Raw genomic sequence first — 22,753 nt, 5'->3', positions numbered from 1 at the left:
TATTTCATGTTATTGATAGTTTTGACTTTATCATCTCAAAACTGCTTGTTCATATATCCTTTGACCATTTGGCTGCTGGGGAATGACTTGCATTTTTTATAATCTGACTTAATTCCCTTCATATTTAAAAAATGAGACCTTCATCAAAGAAATGTACAAAATTTCCCCCCATTTTGTTGTTTCCCTTCTAATCTTGATTACATTGGTTTTGTTTGTACAAAAACATCTAAATTTTGTACAGTCAAAATTATTCATTTTACATCTTATAATGTTCTTTATCTCTTCTTTGGTTATAAATTTGTCCCTTCGCCATAGATCTGACATGTAAGGTATTCTATGTTATCCTAATTTACTCATGTCTAAGCCAGATAACAAATTTGAACGCATCTTATTATAGGTGAATACTGAATAGTTTAAAATTTTTTTGAATTATATATTTAATTAAAAAAAACATTTAACAAATGCATAAAAAAAATTATGTTCAAAACTGCAAACTCCTTACTGTTTACATTTGGGTTAAGATATGCAAAAATGTATGCTAATGTAATCATCCTGTGCTTTTTCATTCCCATTGGTATTTTTTTTTACTTTGATACTTTCCCCCCTTTATTTTGTAGTTTGACTTTTTAAAATCTAATTATAATATGTATTATTCTTATTCTCCTTCCATCTCTTCATATATTTCCTTTATATTTTTGATATTTGTCATTTCTAATGATATAACATAAAATAATAATAATCTATTATATTTAAATATAGTCTATTCTGCCATTTCTCCCATTCATTGTATTTGTGTTATTTCCATTTATTTTGTCATAAACAAGCCTCCATGAATATTTTCATATAAATATAGTTTTTTTACCCATTCAATGTTACTCTTAGGGTCTAACCTTAATAACAGAATCCCCAGGTCAATGAAGATGAACAGTTGCACAGCTCTTAATGTGTATTTCCAACCTGTTTTCAAAAATACAATTTCTCCATGTTCCTATCAGCATTTAATTAGATTGCTTTAACCTGTCTGGCTCTCTGTTAACATATATTGCTAATATATATATTTAGCTCTATTGGTCCTTGGGCAAAGTCACAATTTGTTGCCAGGATCATACTTTTTCCAAAACCAAGCCTTTCCAGTTTAGTTATACATAGTGGAACTTTTGTTCCATTGTCACAACCCTTAAGAAATGTAGCATTACCTCCTTAGTATGATGATTGTTAAAATAAGACTTGTGCAGAATATTTATGCTCTCTAAACCATTGCTATTCCACCAGAAACCATGTTTAGATTAAGTATATATACATACATAAGATCTAGTACTATCTTCATGCAAATGGGTGAGAGATCTTTAGAAATCTATCACATTTAACTTATCTAAGGTTCTATTTAATGGCTTAATTACTTTCTAATTTATTTTTTGGTTAGATTTGTCCAATTCTTAGATGGGAAAACTAGAGTCCACTGCTATTATTACTGTGTTATCTATTTCAACCTATTTCTCATTTATGTTTTGCTTTAAAACTCTAGATTCTATAATAGTGCATTCAGGTCCAATATTGATAATGCTACATTACCCATAGTAACCCTTCCCCTGAAACAGTTATTCTTTCATCTCTTCCAATTATATCCATTCCAGCTGCAACTGTGTAAGAGATCATGACTACTGCCGCTGCCTTCTCTGGATCAGCTGAGGCACAGTATATTCTGCTCCCACCCTTCATTTTACTCTATGTATGTATCATTTCCAGTGTGTTTCTTGTAAATAACTGTGTCAAGGAAGCTCATCCCCTCCCCCTCCTGGGTAACTTTACCTGCCTATCAAACATTACTGACATACCGCAGTTGCACTAGGGTTGCATCAGTGTACGTTCTGTACATCAATAAAAGTTAAGGTTTGGGGTAGAACCATGAGAGAACCACCGAAGAACGGGGAGAACCAAGAAGGGAACAGAGCAGGCAGGTGAGGGCGAAATGAAAAAGAGATTGGCAGGCTAGGGACGACACGGTCCGGTTACTTATAGGATCATTGTCTACCCTTCCAATAAACTTTATAAAATATATATATGGGTAAAAATATTATTTTTAATTATTACAGATGGCAACCACATTGGTGTAAGAACAACCCTTAATATTTTTCTGAGAGACGTTTTGAGTCTTAGGTAAAGCTTAGGTAATATAGAAGCCATTTCAGTTTGCTGGCCTGCCTTCATATGTGAAAGGAACCTTTGAGGAGAGAGGGAACAGGCTGCTATTTTTCGCCAGATCAGATCACATTGGATTGGTGAGAAAAACTCCCTCCCCTGAGTTTCCCCACCTCATTCTCTTACTTTAGAAGCCCAGCCCCAACCCCTGAATTCCCAGAGCCCAGGAAACCGCTGGCTGGTACTGTTGCTTTGCTCAGCCAGGTGCTATGCTGAGCGTGGAGACACACCCTTAAATTAATCCTGGGGTATATAGTTTAAGGGTTCCCTGGGGCAATAGAGAAGGAAAAGGAAGACTTTGCCCAAAACAGAACCGGGGACCCAGGCAGGTGAGCGATTGCTTTATATTAAAGGGCTAAAACCCACAAGCTTGAAACGCAGACTCCTGTTTCTTCCCAGCATCTGCAATCTCCCCATGTGGCCACACCCCGCCCCCAACCCAACCTGTTTTAAACCAAGGGGAAATAGGACCTCACGGATCTTTACCAGCCCAGAGTCACTCATTAAATTAATTAAATTAATTCTGAGGGTCCATCCAGGATGTGCACTAGGGTTAGGGGCTCCCTGCCTCCTCCAACTTTGAAAACACGTGGCTGATCCAGGGGAAGGGATTTAACTCCATTTTTCTTTCCCTTCTCTCCCCCTCCCCCAACAGTCTTTAGACTGGGGCTTAGAGGAAATGTTCTTTTGGAATATGTTTCTTCAAACTTCATTTTTCTCTCTCCATCCTCAAACTTTGCTTGTAGACTGCCTGTCTTCTTTAGTATATCTAAAGTCACATTTTTTCCTAGGGAGTACTTGCCTTCATTAGCATATTAAAAGCTACTCAAAGCTCTCCTGGAAGACTGCCTGCCTTTCTTTAGCATATTAAAAGAATTTTTTTTTGCTTTCTCTTTATCTGATTGCTCTTAGATAAAGGCCTACACACAAGTGCCTTCCACTCTACACTCATTTATATCATCACCTACTGTCGAGAATTGAAACTATAGGAAAATAAAAAAGAATTCCTTTGCTACTGCTACTAGTGATTTAAAATAATGCTATTAAATTGAACACATTTAAATAAAAGGATTATTAATGGGAAATATTAATAATATTGAATTTAAATTAAAACAATTTCTAAAATTGAACAAAACCAACATTATATCAAATTAATTACATGAAATATTAAGGAATAATTTTAGAACACAATAGTATTAATAATACTCTCAATAATGATAATTATTAATTTCCCATAACTGTTATTAGTCATTATTAATTGCTAATGGTTATTATTGATTATTGTTACTTTTGTTTATGGTTTATAATTATTAATAACAATAACTTGATTGAATGCATATTATTAGCATCATTAATAATTATAATAAATGCACATTGTCGTTCATCATTAATAACAATTATTACACTAAATATACATTCATTATTTAGAGAATTGAATGACAAAGAAAGTAGCTAGAAGGCTTTGAAAGGCATGGATGGACATATCTTTTACCTGGCCAAAATATGGCTCTTTTGACTTCAAGAACTTAAAAGATTTGAAGGTAGTCATTAAAAACAAAGAGTCCAAAGATTATAAATACTGGTACTTATGGGCATATCATGTTGATGAATCAACCATTCCCTCCAGTGAGGAAATGATTCTTTCTTTGGAACCAAACCATTCTGGCTTAACTCCTTCAGTGAAATCTAGCAAGAAACATGCTCTGTCATCCCACCTGGCCTGTGAGGTTTCTCCTCATACTGACCCAAACCAGGATTTGAACCCCTCAGCTCCTCTCTCTGTCAGACCTCACTCATCCCCCACTCCTCCCATCCCCTTTTCTCCCAATCTATCTCTCATCCCACCTTTGCCCACCCATCTTCCCTATCCCCACTCATACCATCCCTACTTCCATGCTTTTCCATATCCTCCTCCCAACCCACCTTACTAAGAACCCTCTAGACCCCACCCATCCTACTCCTCTCTACCCTGCGCCCCCAACCCTGTCACTCTGCCTCCCCACCTGCTGACCAGCTCCATTCCACCACCCCACCCCCTTCCCCTACCATCCTCACTACAACCAACTCCACTCAACTCCAGAACACAGGCCAAGCAGCAGTTGCAACAGATGATTCAAATAAAGGTCTTTTCCCTCTAAGAGTTGTACCTACATATAATAGAGGTGGATATTTGGTAAACATTAGACATCATACACCTTTTTCTCCACAAGGCATTGAGAGATTCAAGGAAAAAACACGTTCATATGAAGCTGAGCCTGTGGTGGTAATAAGTTTGAAAGCATTTTTCGCACATATAATCCCACATGGTTTGATGTAGAAGATTTGCTCCAGACCTTGCTAACCAGAAAGGGAAAGGAATAAGATTCTTTCCCTTGTTATTTAGGCCCAAGGAAAGGGAACAGCTCATTGGCCAACTGAAGATCCCAGATGGGACCCAAATTCAGAGCAAGATTACTTACAACTATGCCAGGATAGAAATACATTGATAAAAGCTATGAGAGCCTGTTCTAATAGGTCTGGTACCTGGACTAAATTTGAAAATCTCAAGCAAGAAGATAGCGAAAAACCTGCCCAATTTATAGATAGACTTATCGACCTAGGAGGAAGATAAATTGAGCTTGTTCTGGATAGGGAATGGGACTTAAGACAAATCAGAATGCAATTTGTGAAAAATAGTTGTAAGGTATTTAGGAATTATTTTATGACTAGCTGTCCAAATTGGCCTACTATGGACCTTGAAGAATTAAAGAGAGTGGCAGTTTATGCTTTTGAAGGACATAAGGAAAAGAAGAAGAACACTGATTTAGAGGAAGCATTAAGGAAGGAAATAAAGGAAATGACTTCTAAACAGTGTGAGAAGGATAAGGAGAATGCTACTTTAATAGAGACATTGAGGAAGGAGATAAAAGAGTTAACTGAAGCAGTTGAAAAGGTGAAACAAGGAGAGGTCATAGCTCTCTTACAAGAATCCACAAAACAACCACTAACATGTTATTTTTATGGAAAAGTTAGTCATGTGATTATGAATTGTAAGAAAAGAAATCAGAAAAATAGGAATAGAAGTTTCAAGAATGGTAATATTGATAGGAGGAATAGTTAATTGAATGAGGAAAATCAAAACTCACCCCCAAACACCTCTACTCAGTGTGGTAACCCCCTCAGTATGAGAGGCCCCAGAGATGTGGAAAGAAATTGTGCTGAATGATGGTACTTGGCAGAGGAAGGAACCTCAGAGTCTGGAGGTGAATTTAAAGCCTTGTCAGACCTCATTCCCTTATTGATGTTAATTGTTTCAGTTTGTTCCCTTCCCCAGAATGAAGAAATCACTGTAACTCAATCGTGAATATAAGATGTATGTAATTTAATGTTAACCACTTCATAAGCTATCAAAATTGAAATATTCTGTTAAACTGTCTTAATTTGTAACTCCCCTATGACTGTGTATAATTTTGGAGCTTTTGGTACTTTTTAGAATCTGTATTAGTTGTTGTACTATTGTTGTTAAAAGACTTTTACCTGGTGTAATAATTATGTACACTCACACTTTGGATCCCGGCCAAGTTAAGAGTGATATACATTTCATTTTTGAGTGAGCACCTTTTGTTTTGTGCTTCTGCTCAGCTAACACATTGTCACATGGAATGTGAACTGTGAAATTATGTTTTTTTAATTATACTTTTTTCTCTCTTTATGTTTGTAAGAGGATATTTGATTTTTTTCTTTCTTTTTCCCTAGCACTGGTGATACTTGAAGTACATGAAATCAATATTAATTTTTTTTACTTGAAGGATTAAGTTTACAGTATCTATTAGCCCTAGTAATATGCATACCCAAAAGGCTTTCAACTATAGAAACCTGTCATTTATTGATAAATGTTATGTGACTTTGTTTAATGATTATGTCTGATTCCAAGAGGAGGGAACAAAAGAGCCATTATACAGTGCCAAGTAGCATGAGGTCAAAAAGGACCAAATCCAATCCAGGGAGGATTGTTGAACTTCTATGCCAATACAAAAGGACTTGAGCCTAGTGTATGAATCGAGGTTGCCGCGCTTGACATATGTTAAGATGCAGGTCTCCCTTAAACCATACTTTGAGACAAGTACCTTTGAGACAAGGTTGGCTATCATCCTGGCTCCCCCTATCTCTGACAGTGAAGTTTGGTAATTTTCTGTAGTCCTAGCTGCAAATGGAGTGCTGTATTGCTGCTATTGTCCTACAGGCTTGTGGGACATAAGTCACTTTTAATATAGCCTTTCCTGTGATTAAAAAACCTGTTATAGTTTTATTATTTTTTACTCAATTTTATACACATACATTTTTATTTTATTCTGTATTAATTATTTTTATACTGAATTTAATTTTTACTCTCTTCTTTGGGATGTTTTTCAGTGGTTTGTTTTTGTTTTGTTTTTCTTTTAACAATTGTTTCATATACTTCATAACTCAGTCATGTATCCCAGTATGATTCTGGTATTGGTCAACACCCTCCTCAGGGAGGATTGTGTAATTTTCCTAAAAAGCAAGATTTAAATATTTTTGGAGAAATTTCAGGAAAAGAAACTTGCCAACACCCCAAAATCAAAAAAGTGGATCCTTTTGGAGAAGGTGCTGTAAAGATGCCTGAAGAAGCCAATCACTGCATCAAAAGATCCAGACTGAACTTTGGGATATAAAGAACTGAATTGAAGGGGGCTGAATATACTCATTCTGAATGTAAACACTTATGTCAAAGGGGACAGCCCCATAATTGGCATTTTGCCAATGCGTCTATCAATCAGTTTTTGTATTTTACTCCCATCTCTAACTATTGTAACTCCCTTTTAGAAAAATGCAATATTGTATGTACTTTTAGCTAGAAGGTATTTAGAGTTATAAGATAGTTATATTTAAATGATCCATTGGGGAGACAGATCTCCCAAAGGATCACTAGGGAGTTTGTGTCAGGGAAGCTCATCCCCTCCCCCTCTTGAGTAACTTTAGCTGTCTATCAAACATTCCTGACATACCACAGTTGCGCCAGGGTTGCATTGGTGTATGATCTGTATGTCAATAAAAGTTAAGGTTTGGGGCAGAACCAGGAGAGAACCAGGAGAGAGCCACAGAAGAATTGGGAGAACCAGAGCAGCCAGGTGAGGGAGGAATGAGGAAGAGATTGGCAGGCTAGGGACTACGCGGTTAGGTTACTTATAGGAACATTGTCTACCCTTCCAATAAACTTCATTAAATAAATGAATGAGTGTGTGTGTGTGTGTGTGTGTGTGTGTGTGTGTGTGTGTGTGTACACATATACACATATATATCTGGGTAGAAATATTAATTATTGCACAACATTGTCAGGTACTAGGTTTTGAACCTTTCTGTTAATCATTTTATACTCAAAGATAGAGAAATTCATCCCAATCACTCAATGTCCTCATTACTAGCAATGCATTTCCACCTACTCTGTCCTTCCTCAGTGTTCACCACTCTTTTCTTTTCTTTCTCCAATACTCTTCCTCAGAATTTCATGTCCTTTGACCAATATCTCTCCAATTCAAAATTCCTTCCCCAAGATGCTCCTTTATGCTCATCCTTTGATATTCTAGTTCCAAACTGGCTCACCTTTCCAAAGGTCCCTCTCCTTTGTCCTTTGCCCCTTGACATTTAATTTTTCCTCTATATATTTTTCCAAAAATCCTTATACCTGCAACTGTGCCATCCCACATCTTGATTTGAGTCTAATTGAAAGAATTCCTCTCCATCTTGTCCTAAGAGTTCCTCCCTATATCCTCATCTTATCCCCCTATCTTTTGATATGAACTTCCTTTCCCAGTCCTTTGCTTATACTAACCCCCCTCCCCTCTTGTTTCTCTATACATTAAGAAAATATTTACCATTCTGAATTGTGTACATTATTTTCTCTTTATCTCAGGTCTGATGAGAGTAGGCTTCTAGTACTACCAGCTCTCTACCCACACTCCTCCCATTCTCTGTGTCAGTTCCCTGTACTCATTCCTCCTTCATATGAGATAGCTATCCTAACATACTTCCTCCTTTTTTATTTCATGGCTCCTGCCATTTCAGTTACCTTGACCTCAAGTCTTCCCTTCATATAAGCCCCTTCAAAATATCCAGGAAATGATGTTATTCCCTGGGTCCATAGATGTCATTTTCCCACACAGGAATCAAACACTTTGACCTTTGGGGTTTCTTATTAGTCTTTCATTAATCTTATTATTTCTTATACATCAAATTTTCTGCTGAGTTCTGGGTTTGTTCCAGGAATACTAGAAACTATTTTAGTTCATTAAATTTTTTTTTACCTTTATAATTATGTTCATCTTCATTGGATATGTTACTTTTGGTTGTAACCCAGTTCTTTTGTTCAACAAACTGCTGTGTTCCATGTCCTATGTTCTTTTAATGTTATGGCTACCAAGTCTTGTGTTATTCTGACTGTAGCCTCACAGTATTTAAATTGTTGTTGTTTTTTTTCTTCCTATTGCTTGTGTCATTTTTTCCTTATTCCGGGAACTATGGAACATAGCAATGATGTTCCTATGGATTTTCCTTTTTTGGACCACTTTGAAGTGGTGAGTAGTGGATTCCTTAAAATTCTAGTTTGTCCACTGATTTTAGAATTTCTGGATTTGATGATTTCTTGGAGTATGGTATCTAAACACTTTTTTTTTTTATCATAGCTTTCTGGGAGCCCAACAATTTTTATATTGTCCCTCTTCAACCAATTTTCAGTTGTTTTTGTGATGAGATATTTCATATTCTATTATTTCATTCCTTTGATTTTGCTTTATTATTTCTTCTCTTAGAAAATTGTTGGTTTCTTCTTATCCAGTTCGAGTTCTTAATACATTTTCTACTTCTATAATTTCTTTCTGTGAGTTTTTGAAACTTTCCATTTGGGTGATCTTTCTTAATAATAGGTTCTTTTCCCTTGCTTGCTCATTCTGACTTATATTTTTAATTTTACAGCCAGGCCAAGAGATTTAATGATTTCCTTTTTACTGGATTCCCAGCTTTCTTATTGTGTTGGAGCATGTTACATTAATATTCAGGATTTTTAAAAAATGTATTTGTTTACCTAGTCCTATTTAGTTATTCCATTTTTATAGTTCAGTATCTGATGTAATCCCATGTTCCAGTCCCTTCACAACCCTCAGGTGTTTAGACCAGAGCCCTCAGGTTGTTCTGTCATTGCTACTGCCAATAGCCAGTCTACTTCCCTCTTTGGCAGCAACTAGGGACTCCATTCTCCTGAGAGTGACCACAGATGACAGGCCCCCAAGCCCTTTAGTAAGCACAATCACAGGTGGTTGCACCTTTCTCAGTGCCACATCTAGATACAGAGCAAGTATCTAGTCCCCATTCATTAGGTCTACCAAGTCCCTTACTCCCTAACAGGGATGTCTGAACTCCTGCCCTGAAGGCCCAGAGGGCAGACTACAAAGTGTCCACTGCTCTAATTCACATCTGTAGGCCAGCCCCTTTCTCCAGAGATTCCAGTGGTATACTCAGGGACGTAGGGGAAAACAAGGTAAAGTTACTAATCCTGCCTCCTAAGAGTTACATTGTTGATTATACTTTATTTGCTCTACTCCTGTCCCTATGGCCTACAAATGGTGGGATTGGGGCCAAGGAAGTCAGAAACCTCCTTACCCATTTTTCCCCCAAGATGTACAGCTTCATTTCCAACTCCTGCCTGTTTTTGGCAATTTTAGTTTTGATTCTGTGGAGCTACTTGGTGTTTATTATCTATTAACCAGAGACCTTTGGTCAATGAAAGATAATAAAATGAGGAAATTTCTTCAGAATAATATCCTGTGATGGAATTTCCCTACCTAATATTTTTTAAATTGTAAGACAAGACTAAATGAACATCTAAGAAAGAGTTAAATACTAAAGAGAATTTTCCAAAGCAATATATATGAATGGTGCTGATGTGAAACATTCCTCAAATACCTAACTATCATAAAATGGCTTTTATCAAATATATTTATTATTTATTACTATTAATTATATTTTTATTATAGATGAATTCCATAATATTAAATAATATGTTATAAAATTTGATAAATCTGGCTTACTATTCAAAATATTAAAAAAAAATCTTAAACTTATCTCACTCTTTTCATCCAATTTAAATAATTTCCTGTCGTGAACCATCTGTGATTTAGTTATCATATGTGCATCACAAAAAGAATTCCTTAAGAGCTTTTCTTTTATTGTTTTTTTCCTAGCAGTCTTTGAAATTAATTGGAATAAGGTATTTGTTAAATGTTTGATGAATCTGTAAATATGCCTAGACCTATCCAGGAATTTTCACCTTAGAGATTTGGCTTCTTCAATTTTTTTCTGATATTAGGTTACATAAAAAGGTCTATTTCTTGTTCTGTTAAACTAAAGAGTTTATATTTTTGTAATTATTAATAAATTATATTTAAGTTATTGATATAATTGGCATAAAAATGGACAAAAACATCTCATCTATTATTTCCTTTATATTTTTGTTGGGAATTATTAATTTTTAACACTTTTAATCTGGCTTTTCCTTTTTTCCTTTTTCTTTCCTTTCCTTTTTCAACAAAGACCAAATTAAAGAATGATTTGTCTATTTCATCTTTATTTAAAAACAAAAAACAAAGATCCTACTTCAAAGTTCAGATTATTAGGTCAATGGATTTTTCTATTTTTTTCTTTTGATTTTGTTTCTTTTCTTTGATTTCAGAATTTTTATTTTGGTGTTTAATTGTAGATTTAGAATTTAGAATTTTATTTTTTAATTTTCATGCCTAATTTGCTGATATTTTCATTATTTTTTATTGGTGAAGTGCTATAAATTAATAACTATAAAGAAATATAAAATGTCCCTTATGAACAGATTGTTCTATGTTATAGTGTCTCATTTTAATCATTACCTTTTTAAAAGAAATTATTTATTGCTTTTATAATTTGTCTTGTGTCTTTCCTGTAGTATCATAGACAAAGCAAAAAGGTTTATTATCACCAATACTATTTAGTTTTGTACTAGAAAAGCTAGCTATAAAAATCAATCAAACAAAAAGAAATAGATGCAATAAGAAAGGACAGAGAGGAAACAAAATTAATACACTCTGCAGATGACATGATTATTTTAAAAACCCTAGAAAGTCAACTAAAAATGAATACAACAGCTTATAACTTTATCCAAGTCCCTATATATATATATATGTATATATATATAAAGCTAGATAAATAAATCCTTCTATATAATAAACAAAATTTAGCAGGAGATAAATTCCATTTAAATTAAATAAGGAATCAACAAAACATTTGGTAGTTTATCTAGCAATACATACATAAAAACCATATGAATATAGTTATAAAACACTTTCTATGGAAATAAAGATAGACCTATATAATGGAGGAACATAAAAATGGAAATACTGCTTAAATTAATTTTTGTAGTGAATGCCATACCAATTAAAACTACCAAAGAATTATTTTACAGAGCTGGGAAAAATAGTAACAAAAGATGAATCTAACAGAAGTAATAAAAAAGGTAGGAAGGTAGGAGATTTAGAAGTACTATTCAAACTAAGCTACAAAGCAATAATCAGCAAAATAATTTTGTACTGGTGAAAAAGTAGAGATTGATCATTGGAACAGATTAGAACACAATATATAAAAAATAAGCAAACCTGATGTTTGAGAAATAAAAAGACACCTGAGAGAAGGACGCATCAAGAAGTTCCAAGGGAACAATTTATATGACTGATGCAAATGATCTGCTGGCATCCTACCAGTCATGAAACACAGTTATCAATCAGCTCCTGCAAGGTAAGAGACTAAAGATGCAGACTGAGGCAAAGTTGTTTTTACAATGCCAATACAGAGATTTGTTTTGCCTGACATATGCTACACATATTTTTCTAAGTTCCTGCTTTTGCCACCCAATTGAAGGGGAAAGTAGGAGTGAAAACAAATGCTTTCCAGTTAAAAAAAAATGTTTCTAATTAAAATAAAACTGTGAGATGCTATAGAAAAGAATTTGCTAATCATATCAGACACTTCCCTCTCTTTGACATATAATAAACCCTTGTGTCCATGTCCCCTTAAGATTACTATTCTATCTGTGGTTCATGATTTCTAATTCCAAATCCTATACAATTGTACACATTGCTGTCAAAATATTTATATGGATGCACATATCTTCTCATTTTAATGATCTACTTAATAACCTCTTATGAGTCTATAACAGCAATTTGTATGTTATAGTTGTGACAATATGCTGGTCCTGAAATAAAAAAGAATTGAGTTCAGATTCTATCTATAAATTTAACAAGCTGTGCAACCAAATATTGTTGCAAAACTTCTCAGGACTTGAACTCTTTCCTCTATAAAATGGCATAATCAAAATGGAATATAAATTTCATGGCTACTATAATGCTAAAATAATGTAATCTACGTAAATTATTTACAAACTTTACATGATCATATCAGTCAAGCCTAAATCCCAAGTATCCAAGTACTATTATTATCAGTATTCAAGTACCATTCAAGAACCATAATATTATACCAGTATGGTATAATATTGGTATAATATTACTAGTATTCAAGACTCTGTGAGTTATACCTCCCCCTCCCCTAACCCAACTGATATTTCTTCTCTTCCTACTGACAATCAGGATTCTTATGTTTTCACAAGTCAGATTAAATTTTCAGCTTACTGCCAGTCTATAGAGAGCCATCACACCCCTGCTGTCTGACAGAGTCACAGTGTGGGAAAATGGAGATTGCAAAACAGCACCCAGAAAATAAGACACCCACTGAACCCCCTTCTGTGTGACTTCTCCCTCTAACTTCCCCTACTAATGGAATTGTTATGATTATTGCTCTCTACCCAATACAGGAAAAATAACTTGAAAGCAAATACTTACAGGATTAACACATATATAAACTCCCCAGATTATTACCCCAAAAGATTATAATCACAGAATTAAAACCTAAAGACCAATACCCACTACCCCTCCCTTCTCTCTCAATCAGAGGCACACCTAAACACTACACACCCACTGCAAGCAAAGCATGACAGGTAAATTAATCATTCCTTTGAAACACAAGTTACTGACACTTCGCTGGTTCATAACCAAGAAACCTTGCCAGGTTGCTGATCAAGCACAAAAAATATGCAATTTGGAAATTGAGGAAAATCCTAATTCTGGTCTGTCTTAAATTACCCTCTAACCCTGTACCCTGGCTACAAAATGTTTTGTTACTCTTCTCCTAAGTAATTGTGATTGATTGTGAAAGCTGACCAAAAGTAACAATGATTCCCTTAACTGGTCATTCCTTAGGTCAGGAGGGACTAACCTCCAGATCACCCTATCCATGTCATTTATCTCCATCTCTGTTGTAGCAACATTTCGTTGACTATCAACTTAGGTTTCTTGTCTGTTTGCTAGGTTCTATGGAAACATGTATGTTCAAAAATGATTGTGTGCCAGAAAAGTATGTACTTTATATATATTATACTGTACTATACTATACTATTCAAACTAAGCTACAAAGCAATAATCAGCAAAATAATTTTACTATACTATACTATACTATACCATACCATACCATACCATACCATACCATACCATACCATACCATACTATAAAATAAACCAACCTCTGTGCCATGGCAGAGCACTGTGTGATGCCCGACACAAGACTAAGCATACAGTGCCTCTCATCATTTATCTGACTGAACCACCACACTCTAGATAGAAGGACCCTCCCCTCTGAGAGACCGCTGGCTGGGTTGACAAAGTCAGTCTGACTGCATAAGTTGTCATTTTATTTCAGTGACCTTAAGTTACCACATCTGTAAAATACAAAAGGTTCAGGTGATCTCTAAATCTTCTATAAGCTTTAATTCTACAATCTTATGAAAATTCATTGTATTTATTCTGTCCCTAAACTGATCATTCTTTTCTCTCTAATTGAAGTGACCTTTCTCATATACAACAATGAAAACATTAAAAAAATTTTCACCCTACAGTTCAAATGCTTTTTGAACAAATTGTTCCCCAAATCTTGGAATATGAAATTTTTGCTGATTCTCCCAGTACCAGTGACTTCTCCTGAAAATTACTCTGTTTATACTTTGTTAAGTATTTTCTGATATGGAAATATGTTGCTTCCAACAACATAATTCAAGTTTCTTGCTTCCTCATACTTCCTAAAAAACTTACCACACTGAAGGTATGCTTGTGGAATTAACTGATTGATAGACTAGCTGCCCTTTAAAGATTATGCCTAATTACACAAGGAAAGATCATTCTCTTGCTTTGTCACACTCTCTCAAAATAATCATTACTATTAAAAAACGTATATTTTGATTTGTATCCTATACTACAGTTAGCTTATATATATATTTTATGTCTGACTTATATGTAGACATGGTAACCCGTATATATAGAAATTACTACAAAAATTATATTTTTAAAGAAAACAGGGAACAATTAAAATTGTAAAATTGATTTAAAAAAACAGCCATTGAGAGAAGTATGGAAACTATTTCTAAGACTAAGGCTTTATGCCATAAATTTATGTGCTTACTGAATTACATTTTTTCATCTCTTGGACTTAACTAACATTATTTCATTGCTAATAATACATTACTTATCAAGAAATATTTGTAAAAGAAGAAATATTGAACCATTCATTTCTATAAAAATTCAGATGGGAAAGAAAAACAAAGGGGCATGTGATTTTATCTCATAAACTTTTAAAAAATATAGAAATCTAAAATATGCCTTCTAAGTAGATTAAGGGAAGAGCTTATTTTTTACCAAATTTTAAAAATTAATAATATACAGTTATTCTTATCCTAACAATATAAAGCCAAAACAAAATTTAAAAATTCTATGTTAAATGAGTTAGAAACATGGAAATAAAAAATAATTTTATCATGATTACATTAAAATTCACATAATTTCATTACATGAAAGGATCAGGTATATTTCAGAATTAATATTTCTATCATTGCGAGAAATAATTAGTAATTAACAATATTCATTCCACAAAAATGACTTATTAACTGTCTTTAAATTTTGTCATATTTACGTATTTTTTTTTACATATTTAATACATATTACTTTTAACAAAATTCCTAGAAGAAATTTTATGCGCAGTTAACAAAGGACATATTTAAAACAAAAGAGTTGCCTTGCAAAGACAGTTAAAACATTTGAATTTTCACTTACCACAGTCCATGATTCTTGCTCTTTAGGCTCTAAAATTCCAGAATTAAAGATTTCTATTAATTGTTGTAGTCCTCCAGCAGCTACAAACTGTAAGAAAAATATGATGGTAATAATGACAGTTATGTAATGTGACGAAAACTGCTTTCGCTAAAATTACTTGACGCAAATAAGTAAAAATTTAATATTGTAATGCATGCAAGTTTTAGCTATTATGTCATCAACATAAATATTGGACAAGATGAAGTACATCCCTTTAACAAATGTTTTTGCAAAAGTTACAAGTCCACATGAATTTCTCATCCATCAGCTTAGCTGGCTGATCATCGAATGTTTATATTACAGAAATCACTACTTTTTGCTACCTATACTGGCAACAACACTGAGTAAAATGTCATCATTTTTTAAATTATACATTACTATTCAATTAAATGAAAATTTATTGAACATTTTAAAGATTCTAAAATTACATTAACTATAGCTCCAAGAATTAGGGGTTTCCAACCTGGTATTTCCATATGAAAAAACAGCATGATTGCTGACAATTGGTTTTTAAGACTATAACTCCAGATCTCTTAAGTGACATTAAGTAATAAAAACAGTATTTTAAAAATAAAAATCCTTTACTTAATCTTTAAAATCAAATTCAAAATATAGTTGTTGAATTTAAGTTAAACCAAATTATAGATTATGTGTTCATTAATCTATTAGCCCAAAAAACTAATCAAACCTTGCAGCTCCAGGTATTTTTACTGTTTTCTATTTGATCTTCACTTGAATCATCAGAGTCTGGATAAAGGTCACTATAACTTCCCTGAACAAAGAAAGAGAACTCATTACAAGCAATATCACTTAAGACAAGAAAGTTAATGTATTACATGTGACAATTTCAGAGCTATGGACACAGATGACAAGTAGGATGTAATTACCGTAGACTCTCTCCTTATTCTTCTGTTAGGTTTACCCAATGCTTCAATGATTTCAAGAGCATACAACAATTTGTGAGCACTCTTTATTCTTAGAAGTTCTTTCCAATTAAGCCCATCATTACCCTTAAAATAAGATAAATAAAATGTGGTTTTCAAGTTTTAAATATAACAAAGAAAAGTAGATGCTTATGAAAAAACATGCCCTTAAATGGGTTACAAAAATCTTTTAATAATTAACTCTATTAACACCAGTAACTATGCAGAGCTTCTAGAAATCTAGTCAGAAAGAGCAGAAACACAAAGGACCTTAAGGGATCATCTACTCTAACCATTTCATTTTACAGAAAAACAATCTGAGGTTGAGAGGTTAAAGAATGTGCCCAAAGAAAAAACTACCAAAACTGATGGGCTTGGGATTTTTACTTATTCATTAAAATTACTTTGGAATTTTGCTGGTCATTGCCATAAAGGTTGTCATAACTATTTTCAAAACAGTCAATAAATTTTTTCATGTACCTGGAGAAAAAGAGTAAAATTCTCCAAAGAGCTATTTTAATAAATAATCTTGTGATAAGGAATACTTTCTTTAAAAAAGAGGCTTGATCCTACAGACTCACCTGCTCATCAGAAATTGTTTGGAATGCCTGTAGCATGTTAGGACATGTAGGAAGAAGCATTAGCAACTCCCAGACACGTCTGGATAGATTTTCTGCATGAAGGTGAAGTTCTTCACACCTTGCACTCTAAACAAACAAAAGGAATATAGAATGTAATGTAGAAATACATAATATTGTTATTAAAAATTTTTAATTAAATGAAATTTTTTTTTAAATTGAGACTGGTTCTTCCTATTTCGCTTCGACCAGAAGTGTTGCAGCTGCTCCAGTCCCAGTACGAATAATGATTGGCATGAAAGCTTTAACTCTTTCTCTATTGTTTTTTTTAACCTGAGTGACTTGGCTCCTCCTTAAACCAGAGGTACCAGAGGCTCACTAGATACACAGTGCAGACATCTGATGAAAATGAGCAACACTGCAACTCAAAACTCTCAAACCCAAGAGATCCACCAGTTTTAGCTACCCTTCCAAAACCAGGATATTATACAGGTATATGTAATCATTCCCAAGAGTACATTACCAAGATATTTTAAAAGACAAAAGTTCAGTTTCAAATGTGACATTTCTCCCCAAAATAATTTACAAATTGGATTTTGATAATATTAGGGGCCCAGAAGAATAACAAAAAAGTACTTAATATAATGTTTGGACAAATATAATCATAATTAATGTGTTAGATTACTGCTGAATCATTTTTTGGAAATTGTGCTAGCTACTGGGGAGGGGGATTTAAAATTTACTTGGAATATATAAGTGGTATATATTTCTCTACCAGATTTACATTGCAGTTTAAAGACTTTCCTCAAAATAAACAAAAATTTCTCAGGTTCTCATCTTATCTCAAATGATATAAAAAGCTTTTGAAAACTAAATTAGATAGTATTAGAAAGGCTAATTAAGAAAAGTCTCGCTAATAGTGATTTTTTTTTTTGGCCATAACAAATCACCAATCATTTTAATAAATTTGAGAAGGTTTGTAATCTGCATTAGTGAAGGAAATGCTTATGCCAATGAAATCTACTAAGACTTTTGTACTTAAGGTAGAAAAATAGTAATAAGCACAACACTACTAAAGATTAAACTTAAAACTCTAAGAAAACTCTATCACCCTATTTCAGGTAGATATTATAGTGTCCATTATTTGATAAAGAACATTAGTTATTTTCTGAGGTTTTAGGGTAAGAATTTTAGTTCCATTTTAAGTATAAAAATAACTGAAAAACACTATTAGAAAGATGAATACTCCCAGAGCTCTCCAATGAAAGTGTTTGATAAGGGATCTGGAGAATTAGCTTTTTAGGTTTCTTAAACTGTGAACTGGTAAACTTACAACATGATATTTGAATATATATCAGTATTATAACTTCATTAAAAGTGATGCTAATGGGGGCAGCTAGGTGGCCCAATAGACTGAGAGCCACGACCAGAAATGGGAGGTCCTGGGTTCTAATTTGGCCTCAGAAACTTCCTAGCTGTGTGCTTCTGGGCAAATCACTTGACTTCCATTGCCTAGCCCTTACTGTTCATTTGCCTTGAAACTAATACACAGTATTGATTCTAAGATGGAAGGTAAGGGTTAAAAAGAAAAAAGTTATTCTGACATGCAATCAAGGATAAAAATAGGTTCTTGTGCTATATTCTAATTTGTACACTGATTATTTCAGGTAAATGTCTAAAATTAACAATATGATTACTCGGGAAAACTAAGGATCTCGTAGATCAATTCTGAGTAATAGCAGAAGCAAAAGCTATTCTGAGGTCACCCAAAGGACTCAGTCCTCTTGTCTCTTCATCATTGTATGCATTAACTTAGTATTCTGAAAGGTCTGTGGATAACAAGTAAATGTATAGTGGGGTTGGGGGGGGGGGGATTAATAAATCAAAGCTATAAATAACTAAATAAAAAAATACTATAAATCATTGATTAGAGAAATGCAGGGGGGCAGCTGGGTGGCTCAGTGGATTAAGAGCCAGGCCCAGAGACAGTAGGTCCTGGGTTCAAATCTTGCCTCAGACATTTCCTAGCTGTGTGACCCTAGGCACGTAACTTAAACCCACTGCCTAGCAACCAATACATATTACTGATTCTAAGATGAAAGGTAAGGGTTCTATTTTTTAAAAAAGAAAGAAATAGCATATAGCTTCTTCTGGGTGGTAACTATCTTTTGCCTCTTTTTGTATCACCAATATTTTGCAAATTAACTGATACATAGTAGGTGCTTAGTAAATATTTACTGAATGAATAAACCAAAGAAGGGGAGAGGGAAAAAGAAAGGGTGGGGATCTGAAAGGAGGAAGGAGGGTGGGGAGGGATGAAATAATAAAAAGTTGGGATGAGTCAGGAGGCTATGAGATAAATGAATTGACAGATCTAATATAACAAATAACAAAGGATTTTTATACTATACAATCATGACAACTATGCTGGGACAAAATCTGGAGGCTATTATTGCTTGTCACTTCATGTGGATGGAATTCCTTTACTGGGAAAGAGAAGATCTACAATGATCTACCAAGAAATAAGGGGGGCAAGGGGGAGAGGGAATATATAATATTCTAGATATAACGTGAAATCACTGAACTTATATTTAGCTTTATTATTTCCATGGTTCATAGAGAATTCCATAGATACTACTCATGTTAAAAACATACTAATGAACTAAGAAATCTCTTATTTCTAGAAAAAAATCAGGAAGTGATTAAAGTAGATGATGACAAGGGAAACATGATCAGCTTATTCCTTTCTTTTAAAATATGTAGGAAAAAAATCACTTTCCCAAATTAAAATAATTAAAGCCTGATGAAATAAACAAAAAAATTAATCACCTCAATATCTTCCATTGTCACTTCACCAGAAGGAGGTTTAAATGAAGCAAGCATTTCTAATAAATCAAAAAGAGTGGTAAGATGTGGCTCTTGTAAAAGCAAAAGCATTGGAATGTTGTCCTTCTGAGGAGGAGGCAGGCAAGAAGCTGGTAACTGAACACCTTCTCCTTTCCGTTCTCGCCTTGGTGCTCCCAGAGACACAAATACCATCTAGAAATGGAGGGGACAGGGAAAAAAAACCCATTAATTTCATTCATTATGTGCTCTCTGTGTGTTAAAATTTATTTTCTACAAGTTTATAAATATAGTACAGAGAAATATTTTTTATGGTTTTAAAGCTTTAAAACAGGTCCATGAAATAAACTGTTTATTTTGAAATAAACAGAAGATAGTATTAATATTTTTCATCTTAAATATCATATGGTATTATAATAAAAGTATAATGTAATAATATATGATTGCCAACATTTGTTTCAACATATAAACAGCTTATCAATTCAAAATTTTAACTGTAGTTATCAGTTATCTTAGAAATTAATGTTATTTTAATAAAGGTGCAAATCTGATAGCATATTACAATTAAAACTGAAGTCTGCTACTTTTCTGAAATACAAAATCAGAATTGTTTATGACATATAAGATCTTAGTGAGGGAATCTTTCTAGGAAGCAAACATATAACAATAAATTCAGCAGAATTTATCAGAAATCACAACTCAAAAAAACAGAGCACACCATAAAAAATTTAAAATATCTTTTACAATGAGTACCTGCATATCTTTAAATCCAAGTTCGTGAAGTGTTTTTTCATCATAGTCTGTTGTTAGTTCATGCCCAGATGAAATCATTCTAACAGGTCCCATGAGACCCCCTTGAAAACAATAAATAATGCAAGAAACTTTTTGAAGGGAATGTTTTTAGATATATTTTTAAATTATCTATTTCAAAGAATAGTGAGAGAAAGAAATAATAAACTATTAACAGTTCATGTTTATTCATTCTATTCCTAAAACTGGAAAGTAAAAGAAAACTATTTTCAAGGATAGGCAATTGCAAGACAGATTTTTGGAAATACCAATATAACTGAATAACCCAACAACTACTTTTAGTTATGGATAGGAATTCACAAAGGTTTCATAAATAGGGTAGGGAAGGTATCTAGTTAGTAAATAATTCATTCTCTACTGCCACTTCCTTCCTATAATACCAATCTAAAGAAACAGGATATACTAACTAAAAGGAAAAGCAGGCAGTAGTGGTTACCAGGGGAAACAGGCAGTAATGATTAGTGGGGGAAGGGGGAAAAAAAAGGAATGTATTCTATTGATCATAGAAACAAAAGCAAAAGGAGTAGTGCCACAAGAAAGAAACAAAATATGGTTTGTGACCTAAGCAGATATGAAAAAGAAAAAACTAGTACTGCCATTTCAAGGGACATATTTAAATCTATTAAAATTTCTTCACAATAAGTTCAAAAAAATAAAGAACAAACAATAAGGGATACAATGAAATTCAGTGTCAATGTTATTGGCAGAAAAACTTTGGATTACTAATAAATAAATCCATGGAAATACCTATTAAGACTGGCATAAAATTCATATAAGATAGAATTATTTTTTTAAACCCTTATTTTCTGTTTTAGAACCAGTACTGTGTATTGGTTGCAAGGAAGAAGAGTGTTAAGGGCTAGGAAAGGCAGTAACTTTCACAGGGTCACACAGCTAGGAAGTATCTGATGCAAAATGTGAATCTAGGATCTCCTGTCTCTAAGCCTGGTTCTCAATGCACTTAGCAATCTAGCTGCCCCATATCCAATGCATTATTAAAATCTGTGTTCTTGATAATCAAGATTCTCAGGCTTTACTTAATCCTTTTATACTTATACAACTTAAACTTGTAATATCAAAAATCAAGGGACATTTAAGGTTATCTAGACTGAATGTTTTAATTTTTTAAGTAAAAATCTTATCCGGTATTGACAGTACTTATTATTTTAACCTCCTAATCAAGTATTCAAAGACAAGAAGCAACATAAAAAAGTTTCTCTGCCATAGTGAATTTAGTGGTGAGGAGAAAGGGAGAAATATTGAGGGGAGAAAATACAGAGGTGGTCCGTGAAGATAAGGACCTTGAAGAAAAGACAATGTTAAGAAAAACTAGTGCACTTTACATGGCTAAATGTTGCTTATTTCCCACTATTTCTTCCTCTCTTTGTTTTGATAAAAATTTAGATACTTTATTGAACGATTTTGACCTATCTTCTTTCCTGAAAATTTCATCTCTTGTCCATGGACCAATCTAGACAAATCAGAGAAGACTTGTCATTAGAATATTAGCTAAAATATTATTTTTGGTGAAAGAAACTCATTAAATCATCTAATGTGTTGGAGGGATATAAAAGAAGAAAGTATTGACATTGCAAAGAAAAAAATTCAAAAATCTTTTGAGTGCAAACACATTTCATTTTATAAATTGAATTATTTAAGTAAAAGCAGCATATTATAGGAAAAAGAAGTACTACATAGTAATGAAGAAAGAACATAAGTTCAAAACCACCTCTCACCATCTTTGAGCAAAACCTATGGCAAATTACAAGCTCTTTTTTTTTTTTAATTTTCCAAATGAGGAAAATAATAAGTATAGTAACTAACATACCTATTAAGGCTAGGATTAAATTAAAATAAGATAATATATGAAAAATATATTGCCAAGCAGATGTGAAAGAGAGGCAAGTCACCTAACCCCAATTTCCCAGCAATAGAGTTGTTCCTAAGACAGAAAAGGAAGGGTTAAAAATTTTTTCTAATATTAAGAGTGCTACTAAAAAATAGTAATGATTCTATTTTCTTCAGGTATAAATGTGGCTTGGTAGACAGAGTAACAACTTGGTTTTAAGTTTCCCTGAAGAAGATGAAATAGAGAAAGAAGTTAAGAGTCATTTTGTATTCTGAATACA

General features: G+C 33.4%; 1 protein-coding gene across 11 annotated transcripts in view; it reads right to left on the bottom strand.

Annotated features, from left to right (window-relative positions):
* USP34 (ubiquitin specific peptidase 34) overlaps window positions 1-22,753 on the bottom strand; it is a 357,595-nt gene that overhangs the window by 119,081 nt on the left and 215,761 nt on the right. For all 11 annotated transcript variants that reach the window (XM_056813961.1, XM_056813959.1, XM_056813952.1 and 8 more), the window contains 6 exons: window positions 20,568-20,668; window positions 19,800-20,009; window positions 16,974-17,099; window positions 16,357-16,479; window positions 16,158-16,241; window positions 15,431-15,517 (listed from right to left, as the gene is read on the bottom strand). In XM_056813961.1, the coding sequence (XP_056669939.1) occupies window positions 15,431-15,517; window positions 16,158-16,241; window positions 16,357-16,479; window positions 16,974-17,099; window positions 19,800-20,009; window positions 20,568-20,668 (731 nt within the window). The remainder of the gene's footprint in view (window positions 1-15,430; window positions 15,518-16,157; window positions 16,242-16,356; window positions 16,480-16,973; window positions 17,100-19,799; window positions 20,010-20,567; window positions 20,669-22,753) is intronic.

The sequence above is a fragment of the Monodelphis domestica genome, chromosome 1 (assembly GCF_027887165.1).
Source record: "Monodelphis domestica isolate mMonDom1 chromosome 1, mMonDom1.pri, whole genome shotgun sequence".
NCBI lineage: Eukaryota > Metazoa > Chordata > Mammalia > Didelphimorphia > Didelphidae > Monodelphis > Monodelphis domestica.
Note: the sequence above shows the minus strand (reverse complement) of the source record. Positions and strands in the feature narration are given on the sequence as shown.